The sequence below is a fragment of the Hoplias malabaricus genome, chromosome 4 (genome assembly GCF_029633855.1).
Source record: "Hoplias malabaricus isolate fHopMal1 chromosome 4, fHopMal1.hap1, whole genome shotgun sequence".
NCBI lineage: Eukaryota > Metazoa > Chordata > Actinopteri > Characiformes > Erythrinidae > Hoplias > Hoplias malabaricus.
In genome coordinates, this window is record NC_089803.1 from 37,147,497 (window position 1) to 37,168,754 (window position 21,258).

Consider the following 21,258-nt stretch of genomic DNA (forward strand, 5'->3'; position numbering starts at 1 on the left):
GAAGAAAAGCAGCATATGTGCTCACCAGTGCTTTGGCAAAGCAGTGAATCTCTCCGACATAGCAGAAATCCCCTGAAAGACTGGTCTCAAACCAGACGTGCTGTCCATACTGGGCATTCTCCTGTGGAGGACAGTAAACCAAGACAAGAACTGAAGCAAATCTGAAACTAGATTTATCATCAATACTGGCCCTGCCCAACTGTTACATTTATATTAATAAAACAGTTAATATGATATTAAAATTAATTCTAAGGAGTTTTAGTGTTATCTTCACAGTGCTAGGTAGCACAAGCATGGAAGTTCAGGGAAACTCACAGTGTTCGGTAGCTGTGTGATTGAGGGAGAATCACTGACAGGTGAAATTGGCACACATGCATAAGTTAAATTAAGCAGAAAGTTTTTGCATGTGATACAATTTTAATTTGTTTATATTTACAAAATACAATGAGGTTGGTCAGTAAAAACACTGGAACTCTTTTTGTTGTTCCTTTGTCAGTAAAGTACAGTAAAGGATCAAAAATAGATTTAGTTTTTTGTAATTTCTTTAGATTTTACAAAAAAAGTATTTGTCAGCACTTTGCCGAAATGGGTAATCCAGCTTTGTTTACTTTGATTTAGATTACATTTCCTTTGAGGAACTGCTTACTGCCAGTACAAACCACAAGGATGCAATTATGAGTAAATGAATGCAGAATTGCTAGCTGTCCATAACATGCCATTATAGCATACTGATCCTGGTCAAAGATTTCTTTTAGACGAGAGGGACTCACTGTCCAGTCGACTGTCTGGGAGACCTCTCTGTTATTTTCAATTTTGGCTGGAGCCGTGGCACTGGAATGGGCAGGCAGCTGTTGAACACCAGACTTAGCAATAGCTTTCCTGAAACAACACAAATGGACACATACTGATGATCTCTATTTTGCATTAGAACCTAAGCCAGTCATCACTCTTTACCAGACAGCACACACAAGTGTTTCTATATGGGTAGCTCAGCTGCATACAAGCAAGTTTTATCCATTGTTAAAAATTGGCCCTGCATATATGCCCACACACACGTTCAATCCTTGTGGGGCCAATTGGAGTGTGCTGGCTAAGTTATGGTCATTCAAATTCAGGAATATATTTAAGTTGCTTCTGTTTATGCTCATATCAATCCATGGGTGTATGGAGCACTCCAGTACATGATTTACACTGGGTTTTCTATCCCTTTTATATTGTTCTAACCAAACTACACTGTTATCTTCACTAAATGCACACAATATCCCATACGTAATTACAACAGACTATAGATTAGTCAAGACATGCTGTCCTTGTCGACAGTAGGACACCCTCAGGTTCTTCTAACAATTTCTGCCATTTTATATACACACCAGGCATGTTAAACACTGCAATTACTGTAGTAGTTATTGCATTCTGTTGTAATGCTTTGTTAGTAAACAAAGGATAACACACCATCCATTTTTTTCTCTGTGGCTTGATATAGATCTCCCACTGATTAGGACTTCAGGAGCCGGACTCGAGGCCTATCATCAATATTTGTTTAGAAAATCAACAAACATTGTTGACCGCAATTGGTCCATGTACATTTTGTACATAGGTGTCCCTCTATTGCCAGGACAAAAACCCCACAAAATGCAGGAATGTGAATTATACAGTCTGATTAATTTCTCCTGCACAAAAACAAAACCCAACCTTATCCCTTACACAAAAAGACTGAAAATGTGAGCTTTTCTGATTTTAGCATTGGTAACATTTCATGAGTGGCTTAGGATGATGATGCTTCAGATGTATTTTTGCTTCCTGTGTTAATCAAGACTTTGTTCACTGTGACCTTTGTGTCCAATCCCTGCTGTTCAAATCAGTGACGCTTAGCAACCTGAGGAAGGGCGGCCCACTGGGTGATCACTGGCACTGATTAGTCATGTCTCTGTGCTATAGTACTTGCCCCACTAATGAGCTAGCGCCATGGAGCTCACATCCACAGGACAGAGAATTAGAAGGTCAGCACAGAAGGGGAAAAAAAGCATTATATACAGACAGCCCCTTCACTCGACTCAGATTTCCTATCTAAATGTTCAAGCTAATAAGTGCAGGCCATTAAAACCACAAAACCTTTTGGGGCTTCATCATAACGGCTCTTATTTGACTGCACTGAGAGTTCTCTTGGATTTTTAAAAGCTATAAACATGACGATTTTAATGCAAAGACAGATTTATTGAGAATAAAAAAATTATGAAACTAGGAAGGCAGAGGTTCCAGTAACACAATCATTTTCTGGAATATACTCCAGGGTGGAAATGGGTGCTACACCATGTACCAACTGCAAAAACAATGGGGCACAACATATCACCATTTTAAAACACAAGCAAACGGTGATTAAAACAATAATCTCAAATACTTGAATAGCTATGGCTCTACATAAGGCACAGTAATAAGCACACACTGTTAAAATATGCAGTTTCTGGCCCCAAACACACAATTAGGAGTTTCAGTCAATCTAAGTTGCAATGTTAATACACAAATTATACGATTCAGGTAAATGCATTTGTGGTGTATCTGAACACTGCTGCAACTTGTAAAGGCCAGTCTGGTCCATTTAAGAGCACATTCTTCAACTTACTTTGCACCCCTTGCTACTAAAATATACGGAAAATGTGATGGTCTATTTTATGGATTCACTTTACCCACTTGTTTAAAGTAAACATGAAAGAAAGGGACGATTTGTTGTAGATTAATCAAAATTAGCCAGAAGTTATGATTGGTTCTGTTCTATACGTAAAAAATAACAACATTTTCCAAAGAACCCTTGGGCCTGATGACCAGTGCTACAAACCAAGGCTGTAATTTGGACTGAATTGAAGTAAAGGTTCTACATACGAGAGAAATCCACTCCATGACTCCAGTCTGGGGTCATAATGGGCTCCCATTAGTGGGCTAAGCGAAGTGTGAGTCTTCCAGCAGGAGGAGTTTCTGCGACTGGGCAGTGGTAGCCCTCTCCCTGGCCATGGGCTGCCCGCCTTGGAGATGGTGGAGATGCGTCTACGGCGCCTCCGCTGGCTACTGCGACAGTAGCGACCCTGTGGGCCAGTTTCAGGATGTCCCAAGTGGGAGGAGTTCCTCCTGAGGCAACGTGGGACCCGGATTAATGGGTGGGCCTGCACTCGCTCTATGACCACCCCCAAAGGCAGGCACTCTTGCTGGCACAATGTTGATGAGTTCTTAAACTCCCATTCTGAAGAATCTGCTTCTGTAAGACACTCTTCATAAGTCTCAGAGTAATGATTGTTGTCGGAGTCAGCAGTGGAGCTTGGGCTATCACTGTTACTATCACTGTCCCCTTCTGAGAGCAGGGGGTCTGAACAGATGCGGGACTTGGGGGTACTTCCTTTAAGCTCCACTTGGCCGATGGCAGAGTCAGGAACGTCCTCGTCCTCCTCTGTCATCTGGATAAGGCTGGCCAGCAGCATGGAAGGGCCAAGAAGATGTGTATCAATGTTGCGAAGCTTGCTGGCCTTCTTCCTGCGCACAGCAAAGCGTGGGTTTGCTCCTGGGGTGGTGGTGCTTGAGCGGCGTCTTGCACTGCCACATTTCCCTGAACGGCTGAAAGCAGCGTGGGGCAGCGGCTGCAGGTGGACACTGGACCGCCTGCGATGGGCTAGACCGGCCGATGGCAGACCAACACTTGAGCGCCGACGAGCACGGCTGGTTGGCACTGCAACGCTAGGCCTTCTGATTCGACAAGGCTCAGGCTCCTCCCCTTGTGGCCTGGCAAGTCCCGCCTCCTTCCTTTTGAAATGACGCCGAAAAAATGTGTCCATGGTGGCCACTGTAGGACAGCTCCCTGTCTAAAACTTCTCTGTGGCTGTTGATGCAAAGTTCATCCCATCAGCAAAGAATATTCATTTCAAGGCAAGTCTAAAGCCTTTAATGTCATGCTGCTTTGCACACAGCTCTAAGACTTTCCTTTGATGATATTAATCCCTGTTTAATTCCAGCCCTTACTGTAATTACCAGACAATTTATTCAGCATGTAGTTTCTATACATAATCTATTGCTGGTGCAGCTTTCCATACAATTAATGTACTGCCATGTTCCCAAATTACTCTTAAAGCATGAAATAATGTAGCCACTAAGAGCCAGAAATGTACATTCAAAGCTACTTTCATAACATACACTGTGCCTCAGCACATCTGTTTAAATATTACATAATAAACATATTCCTTGTAATTCGCTGATAGCATTTTTCTGCTTCATGTTGCAACCTGCTGCCTTGTAAAGTTCTGATGGCATCATCCTTCAGTGATGTTGCAAGGCATATGAGGAAATGAGGCAGTGTACACCTCCTGATTATCTCTGTTTGACACCGAGATGGCCCAAGTAGATTAATAGGGATTTCTGATCCTTCACTAATGGCTGCCTCTGCTAATTATATCCTTTCCCTATCTCGTTTAGAGGTGCTGAGCAGCAGTTTGGTTTCTTCTAAAGTTATTAAAACCTGTGTACATTGCCCTCTACACACGTTACATGACGCTGCACTGCATTTAATAGATACAAATTTCCTCCACTGACTAAAGAACAAACAGTAACATGCAGTGATGAAACAGAAAATTATCCTCGCAAAACATTAATCAAAAAAGCCATGTTTCCAGCTTTACTGGAAGCAGAAGTGTATAGGGGCTCTCTGGGTTGTGCCACTGAATAACAACAACATCAAATCCATCAGCAGCTTGTTTGGATCTCACTGGCCTAACCTGTGATCTAAATGCAGACTATTTTCAGCCAAGCCAGCTGAGGTAACAGGATATGATTAGGAAGCTCTCTAGGTCTTTCCTGCTTCTCTCTACTCACTCAATTTCCATTCACATCCTCCCATTAACAAACATTTTGCAGCAATCAAGACAATATTTACAATACAGCTAAATCAAATACAGCTGACTGCGATCTTGGATTTATTTTTCTCATATGAACAGCTCAACTTCTGCCTGCAGTCTGATTAAATATCTCACATTAAGGGTCAATTATCAAGAAAAACGACATTGTACTTGAACTGATTGAGCTTAGAATTACACCAATAGTGAGTCAAAATAATTCTAAAGTATATCTAAAGTAGTTCCAGAAAGATAAAAATGACAAGACCTAATTAAAATAAGCAACTCACTGCTTAAAAATCTGGAATGATTCTAGTGCTTACATTCAGCCAGTGTCCAAAAAAAACTTCCTTAGCACAGTCAAAGAACCAAAACATCTAGTTGTCGCTACATATACCTGTTTAAAAAAATGGTCCTGCATTAATGAACCTGACTCAACTGAAACATCTGTAAATGTCCCTGTATCAAAGTAGAGAAAAGTAGGAGCATATGACCTGACAGATGTAGCCGTCCTCCTCCTGTTCCCAAACACAATGGACCAAGAGTGGATGACAGAGGGAAAGAGAGTGTGAAAGGGGGAAGAGAGAGAGAGGGAGAGATCAGGTAAAGGAACAGAGGGGGAGCTAGAAAGCTCAGAGACACACAGGGCTCATCGATTGGCTGTTTAATAGACAGCAGGAGCCAAGCCAAAACCTACGCCTGTGGTTTAAAATAATGTCAGATTACCAAAAAGTAGCAACACATTGTGCTTGTGACTGACACACACCCTCATACTTGCATACACACTTGTGTGTGTGTGTGTGTGTGTGTAAAACAGTTTGTTGTGAAGACTTCCTAAGTTCATTTCCAATTGAAAAATGCAGCCTACTTGTCTATATCCTAAAGACACTAAACCTACAGAGGCTACATCACAAGCTGTGAGTGGAAGACCACAGCTCTAATGATGATCTAATCAAACATATCCTTTTGCAAATAGTTCAGTGGTTACTTTCAAACACATGCTTTAGTGAAATGATTTAGAGGAAACATTATCCAATATTAAACAATCAAACAAACAAAAAAATGAGTGTTGAAATAATCAAATTTTTAACCAATTCTGTGACTGAAGGGAGTCCGACTGTTGTTTGTGGTTTTGCACACATATTAGAAGCATTTGATTTCTTCTGACTGGTCTCTATAGAGGCAGTTCACAAGTTTACCTTGAAACTTAGAAGATTTCAGAATAATGTCACAGAAAAAAGAAAAAGAAAAAAAAAAAAAAAAAAAAAAAAAACTACTCCAGTTCACTCAGTAGAAAGGCTTTTCAAAGAATCAAGGTAGCTCCTCAGTGGTATTTTTATAAGAACATTTTTGCACCTTTTAAGACTCTAAATGTGTACCTGTGTTTGGATTTCACTGTGTACTGGTCTACATCTAATGTTTGATTTCCTTTTTTAATATTTTATTTATTTTTTAATCATAAGAGAAAATGTCCTGCAGCTGACCAGAGGTCAGTCCAGTGCAAGGCAAGCCTCTTCCATTCTGTCAGCTCTTCACTATGCTTTTCCCCAGATAAAAAGACACAGCAGAGGCACTTCAACAACACCACAATGCCATTCATTTCCACTTCAAGGCCCTTGGGCTCCTGCATTATGTATCACTGTCGATAAACCAGCCCAAGGCCTGAAAAAAACTGCATACTAATTTAACACCATAGAAAGCAGGCCAGGCCTGGACGCCCGCTGGCTGTTTATTATGAGCCTCACTTAAAATACAGTGTGTCAATGCCCTCCACTTCATTAGATTCTCATCCTCGGCAACACTTCCGCTCGTGACAGACGTACTACAGCACACAAAGCACAACCCACATGAGGAAACAATTACTATACTTTGGGGGGGCGGGGGGATTCTGCTTCCCACTGTGTCTGTTATCATAGAGGAGGACCTGGCAACCATACTGACAAACAGATCTTAGTGTGGGATACAGAGGAAAACTTTCTGCACTGATTTGCACCCATCATGTCTTAAACCTACTGTAAAAACAACAGGGAATTTAAGAAAACAGCTGTTTAAAAATAAAATGATGATGGCAGTTTTTTGACATTGGCATACACTACTACATTGAGAGGTATCTTGCAATTGATATGTGAATTGTAAATCTAATTGTATGAGACTAATAATTAGATTCTGAAACTTACTAACAATCAGAGGGCTTTAGCCTGTATGATTCTGCTAAATGGACGGACTTAAAGACGCTGGATGAAGAGAGAGGTCAGTGTTGTGAACCTGTAACACTTCTGCCATCTGGTGGCAAAAATATATTCTGCAACTGCCACTAGAGACATGAAAACAGGCCAAAAATGGTCCAATCCCAATACTTCTCAATGTTCAACTGTGCTCAGTGTGCCCACAAAAAAAAACGCTTGATAAAAGATTACATACAGCAAAGGAATAACATCACCGTAATTCAAGGACCTTTAAATGCACTAATGTCTCCATGTGGGCGCTCTGTAGGACTCCCAGATCCTAGGCATCACTAGGATTCTAACATGTGATTAAAAGGTGTACACATAAGACTCCTGCACTTATTATTATTTGGAAAATTATTAATTGGAGAGACATGACACTAATAACCTAAAAAGAAATAAAAAACAATGCTACATTCAGTCACAAGTTGGACAATTAGCACACAGCCATAAATATGGGAAGAGTCCCTTATACACAATCCCTTAACTCACAGAATCATAAAAATAGTGATAACAGATTTTTAATTATTGTTACAGACTTCTTATTCATATTAAATTCTTTATTATTGCAGCCTGTCTGCTAAATCTAATGCAGCAATTTATTAATCAGTGAAGTGTATACTGTTACTTGTCTATAACAAACATTTTTAACATTAAAATTACATGTAATATTGTACAGCTCATTGTTTTATTTTGTTTAGTTTGTTTATTACGATGCAGACACATGTAGATACATATTTTCGAAAGAATTGAATGCCTGTATTTGCAGAAAAACCAATACACCGTTTTATAATTGTTTCCTATGAAATCCATGTGATCACTGTATTTTGACTATAAACCTATCCACATTAAGTGCAGTATTTTTGCAGCTTTTTAGCAAGTCCAGCCTCATTTGAGGTTCGGCAGCTCAACCTTGGCCCCACAGCCAAACTTCCACCCAACGGCTGGCCTGATTCCTCAGAGTCACAGCTCAGGGGAGCATCCTTACAGCCCCAAAGAAAGCATGCGTGCGCACACACATACTCACACACACACACTCACACTAGCCCATCCTGAGACTCTGACCCTGATCTATACATAGCAGGAGTGGAGCAGGAGTGCTAGTAAAGATAGCAGCAGAAATGGGTCTGTCCCTTCTCAGGACTTGACTGGTTCATGCAAACACATACAACTCTCGTAGATCTTAAGGTTGCACAATATAGAGTTTCCTAATCCTTATCACAACACACAATATACTGATATGTCAGAAAATAGAAAGGAGCCAGTTTTGCTGTGTGCCTTGAGTCATTTTTGGAGTGTTTGTGTAAATATAAATTATTTCATTCACATTATCAAACAAACCACATTAATCAATTTTTATATTAATTCAGGTCAAGTCCATTTTAAGAATCATTTATCTGGGTAAATCCTAGTAAATTTATTCAATTGCAAGTAACAAATTTCATGGACAAGCTGTGTTATGGATCTAAGATTTTTCCCCAGTAAAATAGAGCACTACTGGGTATGTCTGGGTGATCCATTTTTGATGAGTCCCTAGACCCTCTAATGAAGAGCTGTCCAGTTCAAAAGTACCAGAGTTAAGCACATTTCAGTAAAAGGTGACTGAGCAGCAGAACCACCAACTTTGCTGGACCACAGTCTTTCAGGAATTTTTACTCGATATTCTAAAGCAGGGGTGTCAAACTGGGCCACATGTCTGTAGAGATTAGCATTTTTACTCTTTAAACAGCCTCAAGTTACAAATGAAGGCTTTGCTGATGAAGAGTTGAAGCAGAGGTGCTTAATGAGATAGAGCTGCAGAATTTGGCCAGGATCTCTGTTTTATAGCACTGCATTCAAGGCATTTGAAAGGAATCGGCTTGTTTGAAAAGAGAGCCGCCATGCCGAGATGTAGCCATGGGGCTGTTCATTAGCCAATGAAATTTGCAGAAAAATCACTTTTGCATTTCAGCTCCACTGCCTCGGTGGACTCCCACTTTCTCAAAGCTAAACTCAGGTGTCTGCACAGCGTGTGACATTATCAGATTACACTAGCTCAACGAACACACACTAACAGAGGGGGCAAAAACAGGTGCCTCATCCCTCCACAGAACAGGTGGAGCACCCACACACACTCATATGTACATGTTCACAAATACATTCACTAAACAAAAGAGCTGGAGGGTGTTATATGGTGGATTTTATGGCAGAGACATAGGACACCACGTCAACATATACGAGTTTTGTATATCAGGTTTTCTTGAGCACGTTACGGGTTATCAGTACTTGTAGAACATTCATCACCTATATGACTCTTAAACAATAATTGGAGTTATGTAATAACACACTTTCAGGAGGAGGACCACGCCCAAACTCTTCCCTTCAATACTATATATACCTTCCCCGGTCACGTCATTTCCGCAACAGACAAACTCACTCCTAACTCTGCCCCGTCTCCACCCTTTCTCTGGCCTTCACGTACATTTTGAGGCCGCCCTGAACTTCTGTCCAAAACATATATCTGAGTTTGTCTGCCTAACTCAGCCCTCACAAAAAGCCATCAAAATAAAGCCTGATATTTCCTTACCTTTAAAGCATTATACTAAAAGGCAGCTGCTATGTTTTAGATCATAGTTTTATTTTTTTCCTCAGACATATGCAGGCTTGCATCCAAATGTTCCTTTACTACACTGACAGTAAAACATCAACTACACTTGATGGGTGGGGCTGAAACGATTATTCGGGTAACTCAAATAATTTGATTACTAAAATACAGGCTTCGTTTAATTTATGTCACCTAAGCTTGGGTATCGTCGTTTTACACAGATTATTTTAACTGACACGCATTTCAAAAGATTTAAGGTGGCACAATTTATTTTGCTCTCAACGGCAATGGCGAAACACACACACACGTTACATCTCAAAACACTCCTTTCCCATACATAGGGTAGTAATAATAAATGCAACATGGACAAATGAATTTATGACTACATGAATAACAGCCAATTGCTTGCTCATTTTAAGAAATCTTTCATTTTGCATAACACAATTGATATAGTTGTTTCAAAATACAAATGTATGCATTATCCGATTACTTGACAAAAAACAAATTGACAGAAAACTCGATCCCAAAAATATTCGATAGTTGCAGCCCTACTGAGAGGTAAACACATTTTGCACTCACAATAAAACAGTAATGACACTGACAGTAAGACACTACAATCATAAACTTTTATGACGTGAACATCTTTGTAGTTTTAATCGAAGTTGTGAGGCATTGTTTTACATGTTCACAAAAGGAGCCATAAAACCAAGTCTTACACTATACAAAGGCAGACTGTACTTTCAGGACAGTTGTACCTTGATCTCTAGGATCATTTGCAATTTGCTTCTACGCTGAGCTTCTGTAAAAGGTCAAATCTTGAAGTTGTGGCACGTTGGCTGTGTATGGTGTTGTCTCAGACTGAATCATGATGTTCTCATCATCACATTCCATTCTGCAACAGTGGAGCTACTCACAGCTTGCCACTCATCAGCAATCATCCCAATCTCATATCACTCTCACCAGGGTTGTTTCAAGGAAAGCCTCACTCAAAACTTTTTTTTTTTTTTTTTTTGAGTTTGACACTTTCCCATTTCAAAAATCTGGGTGGACACAATCAAAGCAACATTTCCTTAAAAATATAACTCACAAAAAACTCACATGTCCGCATAAAACCTTTGTTTCTATGCATTATATGGACATTACATTGACTTTCAATTGTTTGTGGAGATTTGCCCTAACTTTAAACATAACATGTCTAAAGGGGCCATTTATAAATAAAGCATTGTCATGTTAATTTGAGGACCTGAAGCTTCTACCAACCCACAAACTGTGAGATTAAAGTCTGAGGAACTGGGATAAAGCGAGTCATTCTGGTTTTGTGCTGCATCCTAAATAGAGCACAGACATTTCAGGGTTGCCGCACCTCTTTGTCTGAGTATCTCCAATCGTTGCATTGTACCTGATTTTATGTGAAAGGGCAAAGACGAGGTTTACTAGGGCAGAACAAACACAAGAATTGAAGAGAAAATGTACTGTTCAAATATGGCCAACAGGAATAAGAATAGAAAAATAATCAGGTGAAAATGGCTGAACCCATCCTGACTCCTGAGTTCTAGCACTGTCTTGATCTAAGGCTCATAGTCACTTAAAAGAACAGCAGCTGAAACCAGTCATTCTGAACAGGGCTGTTCAGGACAGCAAGCAAACTGTGCTCTGTTGTTTGATCCATGTGGTACTTGATAAAGTCCTCTAAACTTGGCCTGATTTTAAAAAATGTCTTCACCTTAAAATTTAACAAAATGCTGGGGACTAGCTTGTGGTCCCAACAAGGAAGAAATGTCTTTAAAATGTGGGTTCCAACAACACATACTGTTAAACACCACCTTAAACTACGTTTTCATCTTAAAATGTAATGACTTATATTGTGGGGACTTGCTGGTGAAAAAGAAAAGTTCACATTGTGAGTGTGTAAATATGTTGTGTGCTTCTCTCTAAAAAAATCCTCTAGACAGACCAGTAGCACCAGTCTGCTCACATATACCCGCACCACTTAAATGTCAGATGGGATGACGCAACTACAATGTGAATTAAATAATATAAAATTTATCTTTCTAATTTTCTATATAGTGTATAATCTGACTACATGTACCATAATCCATATAAAGACCGGCCATAACACTTTAGTTTTTGCTTCAATAGAACTCTTTATACTGAAAATCCGCCAAGAACTTAAGTCAACTCAGAAAGCCAAGGCCAGAAGTACACCTCACAGGTGGGTGTGACTATTGTCCCAACAGGTTCACAAATATAGATCAAAATTAATTGCTTTACCAATCCATTAAAGACACCCATTTTTAGTGACCCGCAAGAGACTGCAGGATTAATATAACCGCTTGATGAAATGTGAACTTGCACATTTTAAAAATATCACACCTTGGGATCAGTCACGATGAGAATGCTATATGGGGTATGACTTTGTCAACACAACAAAAAGTAGGAGAAAGACGTTGTTGAAAGCATGGTGCAATTGTACTGGAAATCTTTCCGGCTGAACGGTGGGGACAAATTCATGAGACTAAAGTCATAACACAAACAAATAAGAGGAACAGTGTCTGATTAGCAGAGGCTTTACATAGAAGAAATACAGATCTATCCACAACTTTCAAGATTTGGCCTCTACAAAAGTTAAGCCTAGAAGAAAACTGCAAATGATCATAAAGTTCAAGGTGCAACTGTCCTGAAAGTACACAGTCTGCTTTTGTTTAATTTAAGACTTATGGCTCCTTTTATGATACTTTTATTAGCAATTTGCTATTATTCTCAGTAAGTCAGGTAACCTAAACATGTGCCTGTCTACTCATCAGACTTGATTTTGAGCTGAAGTTGTGTAGCAAAACTGAAAAAAAAAATACAAAATGAAACTGAAGGCACCTGATGTAGAGATCTCAGCAAAGTCACACAGTGATTTGATGAACTAATCAACCATTTCTCATCCCTCATTTTAGTCGAATGATATTTCTTCTAGAGCAATATTACAGGAATCATCATATGGTCTCCTGAATTAAAGAGTAACATTTGAAGAATACATGATTGTTCTGGGATCTTCAGAACAAATGTGCTTTTTAAGTAACGTTTCAAAAGAACAACTTCTGAAACTCAAAATAATATTTTAACAGATTATTAAAGAACAGTTTTTCTAAACAAGTTGTTAGTGTGAAGAACAGAGATGACAAAGACTCCTTACTCTTTTCCCAGAAACGTACAGTCACAAACATTATTGGTACACACCTGGTCAAACATGTTTAACTGATTTTCTAATGGAATGAATGGTTGACAGGTACACTTCTATAGGGCTTTTGTAGACCCACAAAGCACTTTACATTTTTTAGAACATCAGCAGATCACCTCAACAAGTGTGCAGTATCCATCTGGATGATGCAATGGCAGCCAGCCAGTGTGACAGAACACTCACCGCACATCAGCTGTTAGAGAGGAAGTGAGGGGGATTAACTGAGCCAGTTTATTGCAGATGGGGGAGATCAGGAGGCCAGAAGTAGCCACAGTGACAGATTTTACAGGACACAGGTGTAACACCCCTAATCATTTTGAGGAAATGCTTAAGGACCTTTAAGCCCTCAGAGAGTCAAGACCTCATTTTTTCAGATCACCAAGTGGGCTAGACTGGAAGAGGCATTTTAACTTACTGACTAGTCCTGGAGTTGGGGGTTCAAACCCTGTCTAAGGTGACTGTCTGTGAGACGTTTGGTGTGTTCTCCCAGTGTCTGTGTAGGTTTTCTCTGAGTGCTCAGGTTTCCTCCCACAGTCTAAAATCATTTGCTGGTAAGTGGATTAATAGTTCAAAATTTGTCCACAAAAAGTTGTGAGTGACTGGGTTAAGTTGTGAAGCCCTGTGATGGACTGATGCCCCCTGTACAAGGCGTGATCCTGCCTAGTGTCCAGTGATTTGGGGTAGGCTCTAAACTGCCCACGATCTAAACAATATAAATCAGTTACAGAAAATTAATGAATAAATTATAATAATTTGGCGGCACGGTGGCGCAGCAGGTAGTGTCGCAGCAGGTAGTGTCGCAGTCACACAGCTCCAGGGACCTGTGGGTTCGATTCCTGCTCCGGGTGACTGTCAGTGAGGAGTTGGTGTGTTCTCCCTGTGTCCGCGTGGGTTTCTTCCGGGTGCTCTGGTTTCCTCCCACAGTCCAAAAACAAACGTTGGTAGATGGATTGGTGACTCAAAAGTGTCCGTAGGTGTGTGTGTGTGTGAGTGAATGTGTGCATGTCTGTGTTGCCCTGTGAAGGACTGGCGCCCCCTCCAGGGTGTATTCCCGCCTTGTGCCCAATGATTCCAGGTAGGCTCTGGACCCACCGTGACCCTGAACTGGATAAGCGGTTACAGAAAATGAATGAATGTATGAATTATAATAATTTGGCACATGTACAGAGTATTAAGGCATATAAATGCATAACTATATTTTGATTTTTTTATATACATGATTTAAATTCTATTGGTGTGTTTGGAAAAATCTGCATTTTTCCCCATTGAATTTACTCAAGTTGTATATTCATTCATTCATTCATTTTCTGTAACCAATTTATCAAGTTGTGCATCACTTTGGGTCCAAGAGCCCACCTGGAATCACTGGATGCAATGCAGGGTTACACTGGAAATTCATTCATTATCTGCAACCGCTTATCCAGTTCAGGGTCGCGGTGGGTCCAGATCCTACCTGGAATCATTGGGCGCAAGACGGGAATACACCCTGGAGGGGGCGCCAGTCCTTCACAGGGCAACACACTCACACATGCGGAGGAAACCCATGCGTACACAGGGAGAATACACCAACTCCCTAAGCGGGACTTGAACCCACAACCTCCAGGTGCCTGGCGCGGTGTGACTGCGACTCTACCTGCTGCGACACCAACTCACACCTATGCTGGAACACAGTGTGCTGCCCGGTTATATATATATTCAAGATTTATTTTCACATTCTTGTTTAAATCTCTTTGTAAATCTACTTTATAATCTACATTTTCCTGTACACCAATATCACATAGTTTAAAAAAAAAAAAAAATTCCACGTAAACGTAAAAGTCATTGATACGAAAACACCAAAGCATCTCAAGCATTTCTAATGTATTTTGGATCAAACCTTCCTATTTTGAAATGCCATACACACATGTACGGCCAATGCTATGCAGCCAGTTGCAGTCTGGCTAAACTAAGCTTGCCTAGTCTTGTTGGTCGCGTCTGAAAAATTGTGCAATTTATTCAATGCACGGCCCTCATGGAGATTCACACAGACAGCAGGGACAGCGCCCTCTGTTGGCACCACCATCAATACCTACAGCAGCCAATGAAGCTTTCTTTGGAGTTCGCACATTCTACAACAGGTCAGGTCCAAACCTGTTTAGAGTCTGTGGCTTTGCATGTTCTGGTATTCAGCTGTTATGGTTGCTGGCTACATATTTAAGTGAAGCTAACTCCACATTGGGCTTCATTTAAAAATATTTTACACTTCTACACATTTTATGAAACAAGTATTTTTAATTTCCTGGATTAAAAAAAACTTTTAAATATATGATCTCTACATTATGGCACATTTTATATTTTTAAATATGACAATGTCACTAAACAAATGGAAATTGGCATCCTTACGTTTGTTCCCTGCTGTGAATCTCTAATCATATTTTTTAAACTAAATTTTACATACACCTAGGCTAAAGACATTTAAAACTAATTCACTCGAATCATTTTAAAATACATTTGATATAGTTAATTTAGGGTATGTACTTTATTTACACAAGATGCAATTTGAAAATAATAACCAAGTAATTTAATTTGTGTTTCATTTTATATATTACATTCTCTACGGATCAAATGTTTTAATACACTGCCTTATTATTTGGTGGATTGTTATCAAAAACTTACAGTAGTCTTGCACAAGCTTCTCACACTACTGATCCGGAGGGTTAGCCCACTACTCTTGACAGAACTGGCCTAAATCAGTCACCTTTGTTGTCTCCCTTGATTAGACACTTTATTCAACAAATGTTCTAGGGAACTTCTTAAATGGATAGCATGCTTTCAGATTATGATGAAGTAGCATCCTTTCAATGGTAGACATAGATACATTGCTACCACAGTTACTTGCCTGTTCTTTTTGGTTTTATTTTAATCTTTCAGAACAAAATATGTCCAACTTTTGGAGCTAATTTGTGTTTCTTTTCTGAATAATGTGTTTATGTTGTCTCAGATTAGCATTTATTTTTTGTACAGTTGCTTGTGATAATTTAATTGTTTGGAAAAGATTTTTTGTGATGGGGGTAATAATTAGCTCAGAACAGTTGGACAATCAGAAGCATCAAGTTCCTCAGATTGATTGAAGGGAGTAAGTTGTGTAAATGTACATTTCTGAACTAGGGATGCACTAATATGAGAATTCTGGGCAGATGTTGATGTCCGATATTATACATGGACTTATCTGCTGATGCCAATACTGATATCCCTGATTAACATTACAGACAACTGGTCTCCTGAGAAAATTGTTAGCCAAGTTTATTTAGCTAACTGTTCCTTACAGAGACTGGTGACAGCTTTAAAAAGTTAAATTAAATAAAGTTCTCCTCAAACCATTAGAAATAATGAATAATACATATACGAAAGTTAACTTAAAGCAAAAGATTAAACAGAAATAAATACCAGTAGACCTATAACAACGTAACTATTCTACAATACAATGATACAGAAATAAAAGCTTCAGCACTGCCTTTGTGCTTCTCCACACAGTTGGGGGGAGAATCTGAGTGAATTATTTTTTCTACAACTTAATCTGTCATTTTTATTTTTTATTTTTGTCATCCAGTCTTTATCTGGCATAAAATAAATGATTTAGCAATTATCACTTATAAATATTAATAATAAATATTACCAAAATTAAAGCATAAATCTGATGCCTATTAATAAACAATAATCTGTCATTTCTGATGTCCTCATGCATCACTATTCTGAACCACTGAAAATCTGCATTTGTTCTAAAATAATAAATCTGACTCTAATCAGTCATTTTAAAATAAATTTTAATATAAAATAAACAAAGCAGACATCCTAACTGATTTGCCAAATTAAATATATATGGGGACATGAAACCTGTGTTGTGAAATAATGAGATTTAAAATCTTTATTGCCTCTGTGTATGTTAACTTTTTTCCAGGGGGTTTTGACAGGGACTGGGGGTCTAAACTTTAGTAGCACTCTGCTGAAGGTGTTTATGACTGAGACTGAAAACCCTTGGAAATCAGCCACAAATACAAGTGCCCACACGCGGGCACACACACACACACTCACTTTCTCCTGAAGAGGCCAAGTGCGCTGAACGTCCTGGTGCTGTTCCTGGAAGGCGGCACTGTAGGGGTTGAGGGGGACAGGTCCGAACATGACGATGAACAAGAGTCTGGAGCAGCCGGTTCCTCGCCGTCCACCACATCATCCAGGTGACCTGGGCTCCCGTCCCTTTCTCCATCTCCATGACCTTCCATCACGAGCTCAAACTGAGACCAGCAGTCCTCCACTCAATGACAGACACACTACAGCAAAGCAGAATGAGTGCAGGTAGAAATAATCCATAACAAACACACGAGTTCCTTCAGCAGGCTGTTCCACCGCACGAAGAGGAAGAGGGAGGGGGGATTAAAAAAAACTCCGAAAAAAAGAGTCAGGAAATTGAAAGTTTCGTTTACTTCACAAAACACCTCTTCTCCTCCATGGTCCAGACGTTCATTCCACAAAACAGGTGAGGCTCTCTGTCAGAGACAGCAGGAAGTGTAGTTGTCTGTGGGCTGTAAACTTTCTTTTCTGCTCCTCCATGCTCCGGTTCCTGCTGATGACTTTCTCGCTGTGCTTACTCCACCCCCTTACAAACACCACAACTTCGCCGTGGGCTCAGGCTTCTCTCCAGGTGCAGTGTCTTTTTTCTCCCTTTCCCCTTTCTCTGCTTTCTTTCTTTCTCTTCTGACACTCACACAAATCAGCGGGAGGTCCAGGAAGTGTCAAACCTTCAGGCAGGAGCAGCAGGACTCCTAGGTTTCTAGATATCTACCTCTTCGAGCCTCGCCCTGGATAGAGCCACGCTCGTCTCTACTCCACTTTCATGCGTTTCCTGCCTGACTGGCTCACTCAAACACAAACACGCTTTCTTTTATCAGTTCACCTCAGTGAGCTGGCTCCAGCCCTCCCTCACACCTCCTCTCATTGGCTCACGTTCGGCTGAAACTCTGTCGCCACCTACTGGGGAAGAATTGAACATGTATCTATCCAAGAAAGACTGGGGTCTGCCTGCTCCAAATCAGGGGTCCTGACTACTGTGAGCATAACTGAAAGTGCCCAGAAGTGTCATTACTGCAGGTTTAGTAAAGGTGTAACACACATATCCTAATTTTTCCAACAACATTTTCAAGAATATTTGTGCAAAAGTCCAAAGTCTGTCATTCAGTCATCTTCTGTCACTGTCTCATTCAGATCTGGGTCACTGTGGGTCCGGAGCCTACCTGGAATCATTGAGTGAAAGACACACAGTCCCTCCATCTACCTCCACCTGCCATATGCCAATTTCCCCATTTTAACCTTGACATGAATGGGCAAAATAAAGTTGATAAAAATCATTTTAACGTGTGTTTTTGGACTGTGGGAGGAAACCGGAGCACCCGGAGGAAACCCACGCGGACTCGGGGAGAACACACCAACTCCTCACAGACAGTCACCCAGAGCGGGAATCGAACCCACAACCTACAGGTCCCTGGAGCTGTGTGACTGCCCCATATTCATTCAGTTAAACTATATTTATTACAAACTATTAAAATATATTTTTACATAGTCATAAACTCTGCACCCAAATGTGAGGCAAATAGTTACACAGATGTAGAATACAGAAAATAAAAAAATACCTCAATCAATACAGTTTAACCACCATCCTTAGGCCAACACATTACATTTACCTTCATCCTCCACAAACAGAACATTTTCTATATGCACTCAGTTAGATTCCGAGTTGGGGTCTTTAATGTGGGTAATAGTGGTACTGCTATGGCTGCACTTGTGCTCTACAGCTTGAGCCATGGTCAGCCTCCCTCCTACTCAGCTTTACATAAACCCGGGTGGACACAAGCCTATGCCGCACAAGCCACACATCCCGGGGCTGCTTTTAGAACACACGCTACAGCCAGCCACGGGTTTACACACAGGCTGCTTCTCACACACACACACACACACCTGTGGTGGTAATGGCCTAGTCCATCAGTTCTTTGACAGACTGATCAAACTCCTTCTGCAGTGTCAGTTTGATACATATTAGTAAGCTGAGTTCTACACTAACCAAGTAACATTATTACAGTAAATAGTAATATTCAGTGTGTGGGTTTAACCCCTTCCAAATCTCTCCTCTTGATGTTAACTTGATGAAATGTTAACAAGGTAAAACCGTGAGTATCACTGGAGGGGGGATTTAAATCTGAGCCCAGTTTGTCTCTTTATTGAGAGCTTTCCTAAATCACCAGGGTCTTTTCCTCAGGAGATTTTGTTAGACATCATACAGAAACTACAAATGTATAAAAACAGTCATATTGATTTACATTGGGAAATTTAACAACCTCAAATCCCAGGCTGTTTACATCCCATGACTTACTGCTGAGTAATTATATGTACCCCCCAGTGTTGAGCTGTAGATCCATGTAGTTGTGTTTTATGTTTAGTTGTATTATTTTGAGATGAGTTGGAGTGAAAGTTTTTGATCAGTACCACACACTTACCAATGCATGTTTTTGCAATGTGGGGGGGACACACCAAACCCCTCAGGGCAGTCACCCAACGCAGGTCTCGAACCCACAACCCCAGGACTCTGGACCTATGTGACAGTGATGCTACCTGTTGCACCACTGCCCCTTGCACTGAAATAAATACATGAATCTGTCCAAAATTACTAAAAGCAATGAACCCCAGACAATTTGCCATCTCGGCTGAAATTGCTGCACTATTCCCATGTTTCTGACTTCAGACGTCATGCTGCATAAACTCAACTCTAACATTTAAGATCAGTTAAATCTCTCATATCCAGCTTTTTTTACTTTGAACTACTAACAGAACTCTGCTAAATCTAAATTTTACAGTTTCACAAACTCAAAAAGAAGAAATTGTTGAAAATATTCGAATTATTGTGAATTGAGTGAAAATTTTCAATATGTTTTAAATTAGAATCACTCAATCCAGTTCATTACTTTGAACATTAGGGTTTACAGTGTAAGATCCATTAAAAGTGGTGAATCTGTCAGTTTATATCAACTAAAAGTGAGAGCAAGGCTGTGGTGTCAACATTCTAGGTAGGAACATGCTGATTCATCTTTGCGGCAGCATTGTGCTGGAGCTTTGAAGCATCTGAGGTAAGTGTAAAGTCAGTTTTTTCCTGGTTTGAATGTGTTGCGTGGTGTGAGAATGTTGTACACTGTGGGTCTGCAGTGGAGAGGTGCTGTGGACTACAGAAGTGCACTTCTTTTGCACCATGTGCGGCTGATATTCATGAGCTCATGGATATAATCCCCTCCTACACACGGCATGTTGTTAGATAACATATTGAGCACTTCAGGTAGGATGGACGCAGGAGGGATTTGCAAGGAAGAGGGTGGAAGGGAGAAAGAGAAAGTTAAAAGGAAAAAGCAAGAGGAATATAAATAATGAAAGACAGGGAAGAAAAGAAATGAGGAATATAGTTAAGACCCTCCTAACTCACCATCCTTCATAAACTCTCAGCTGAGTCAATAAAAAAACAATTACTTCCAGCACGAATGTGGAGACAGCGGTTCAATACGACACACTGCAGCAATTACCCACAGTGCCTTGCTGCAGGAGTATGTCTATAATGAAAATATCAAATCTTCTTTGGCTCACACTTTGAAAATATCCATGATTAATCCAAGCTTTCATTTGGTTAAGTGATACGCAGACATTGCAGAGAGCGAGGAGTACCTGTCAGGTAATGTGATTGGAGCTGTTTCAACCCAGGCTTGAGGTTAAAATGAGGTGACACCTCACAGCGCTGTGTCTCTTTGCTTTCTCCATTTCATTTCAGCTGAGCATGGCTGAGACGTCACCTGCTCATTTCAAATCGGGAGCATGCTGTCGGGAGCCCCCATGATCAGTCTCCTGAGCTGATACAGTGTGTAGAGACAAGATTGCAGTCAGCAGCAAGAAGAGTCACACATCACTAAACACAAGCCCAAATCCATACGGTTCGAAGCTAACACTGTTACACAAAGAGGCAATAAAAAGCCCTGAAAGGAGCTGAAGTACTCAATAGGAGGACGCTACAGGGCCTTGCGAGGCTGTCAATTATTATCTCCAAGCATTCTGGCTGTAAATGAAGTTGATAAGTCCAGACATCTTTGAGTCTGAAGTTAACTTCTTTCCTTCTGCACTGGAGTGCCAAAGCTAATTTAGCTAAAGTTTATATCTCCATAATTAGCACTTTGTAAAACACGCTGTAAAAAACACACATCTCAAACTACATCTAATTGATAAGGAATGTCAAATAGATGTACATATATTGTTTCTGAGTCTATATATAACATACTGACAGAATGA

At 40.2% G+C, this 21,258-nt stretch overlaps 1 protein-coding gene across 2 annotated transcripts in view; it reads right to left on the minus strand.

Moving 5' to 3' along the window:
- dgkzb (diacylglycerol kinase, zeta b) overlaps nt 1–17,848 on the minus strand; it is a 29,527-nt gene extending 11,679 nt beyond the window's left edge. Inside the window, exons 1-4 of one of the 2 annotated variants that reach the window (XM_066667169.1) lie at nt 16,978–17,076; nt 2,878–3,862; nt 771–879; nt 26–121 (exon numbers count right to left, since the gene is read on the minus strand). In XM_066667169.1, the coding sequence (XP_066523266.1) occupies nt 26–121; nt 771–879; nt 2,878–3,818 (1,146 nt within the window). In that variant the 5' untranslated portion in view covers nt 3,819–3,862; nt 16,978–17,076. Of the gene's footprint in view, nt 1–25; nt 122–770; nt 880–2,877; nt 3,863–16,977 lie in introns of both variants that reach the window. The other variant, XM_066667170.1, reaches the window with a different exon arrangement.
- Nucleotides 17,849–21,258: the final 3,410 nt, after the last annotated feature.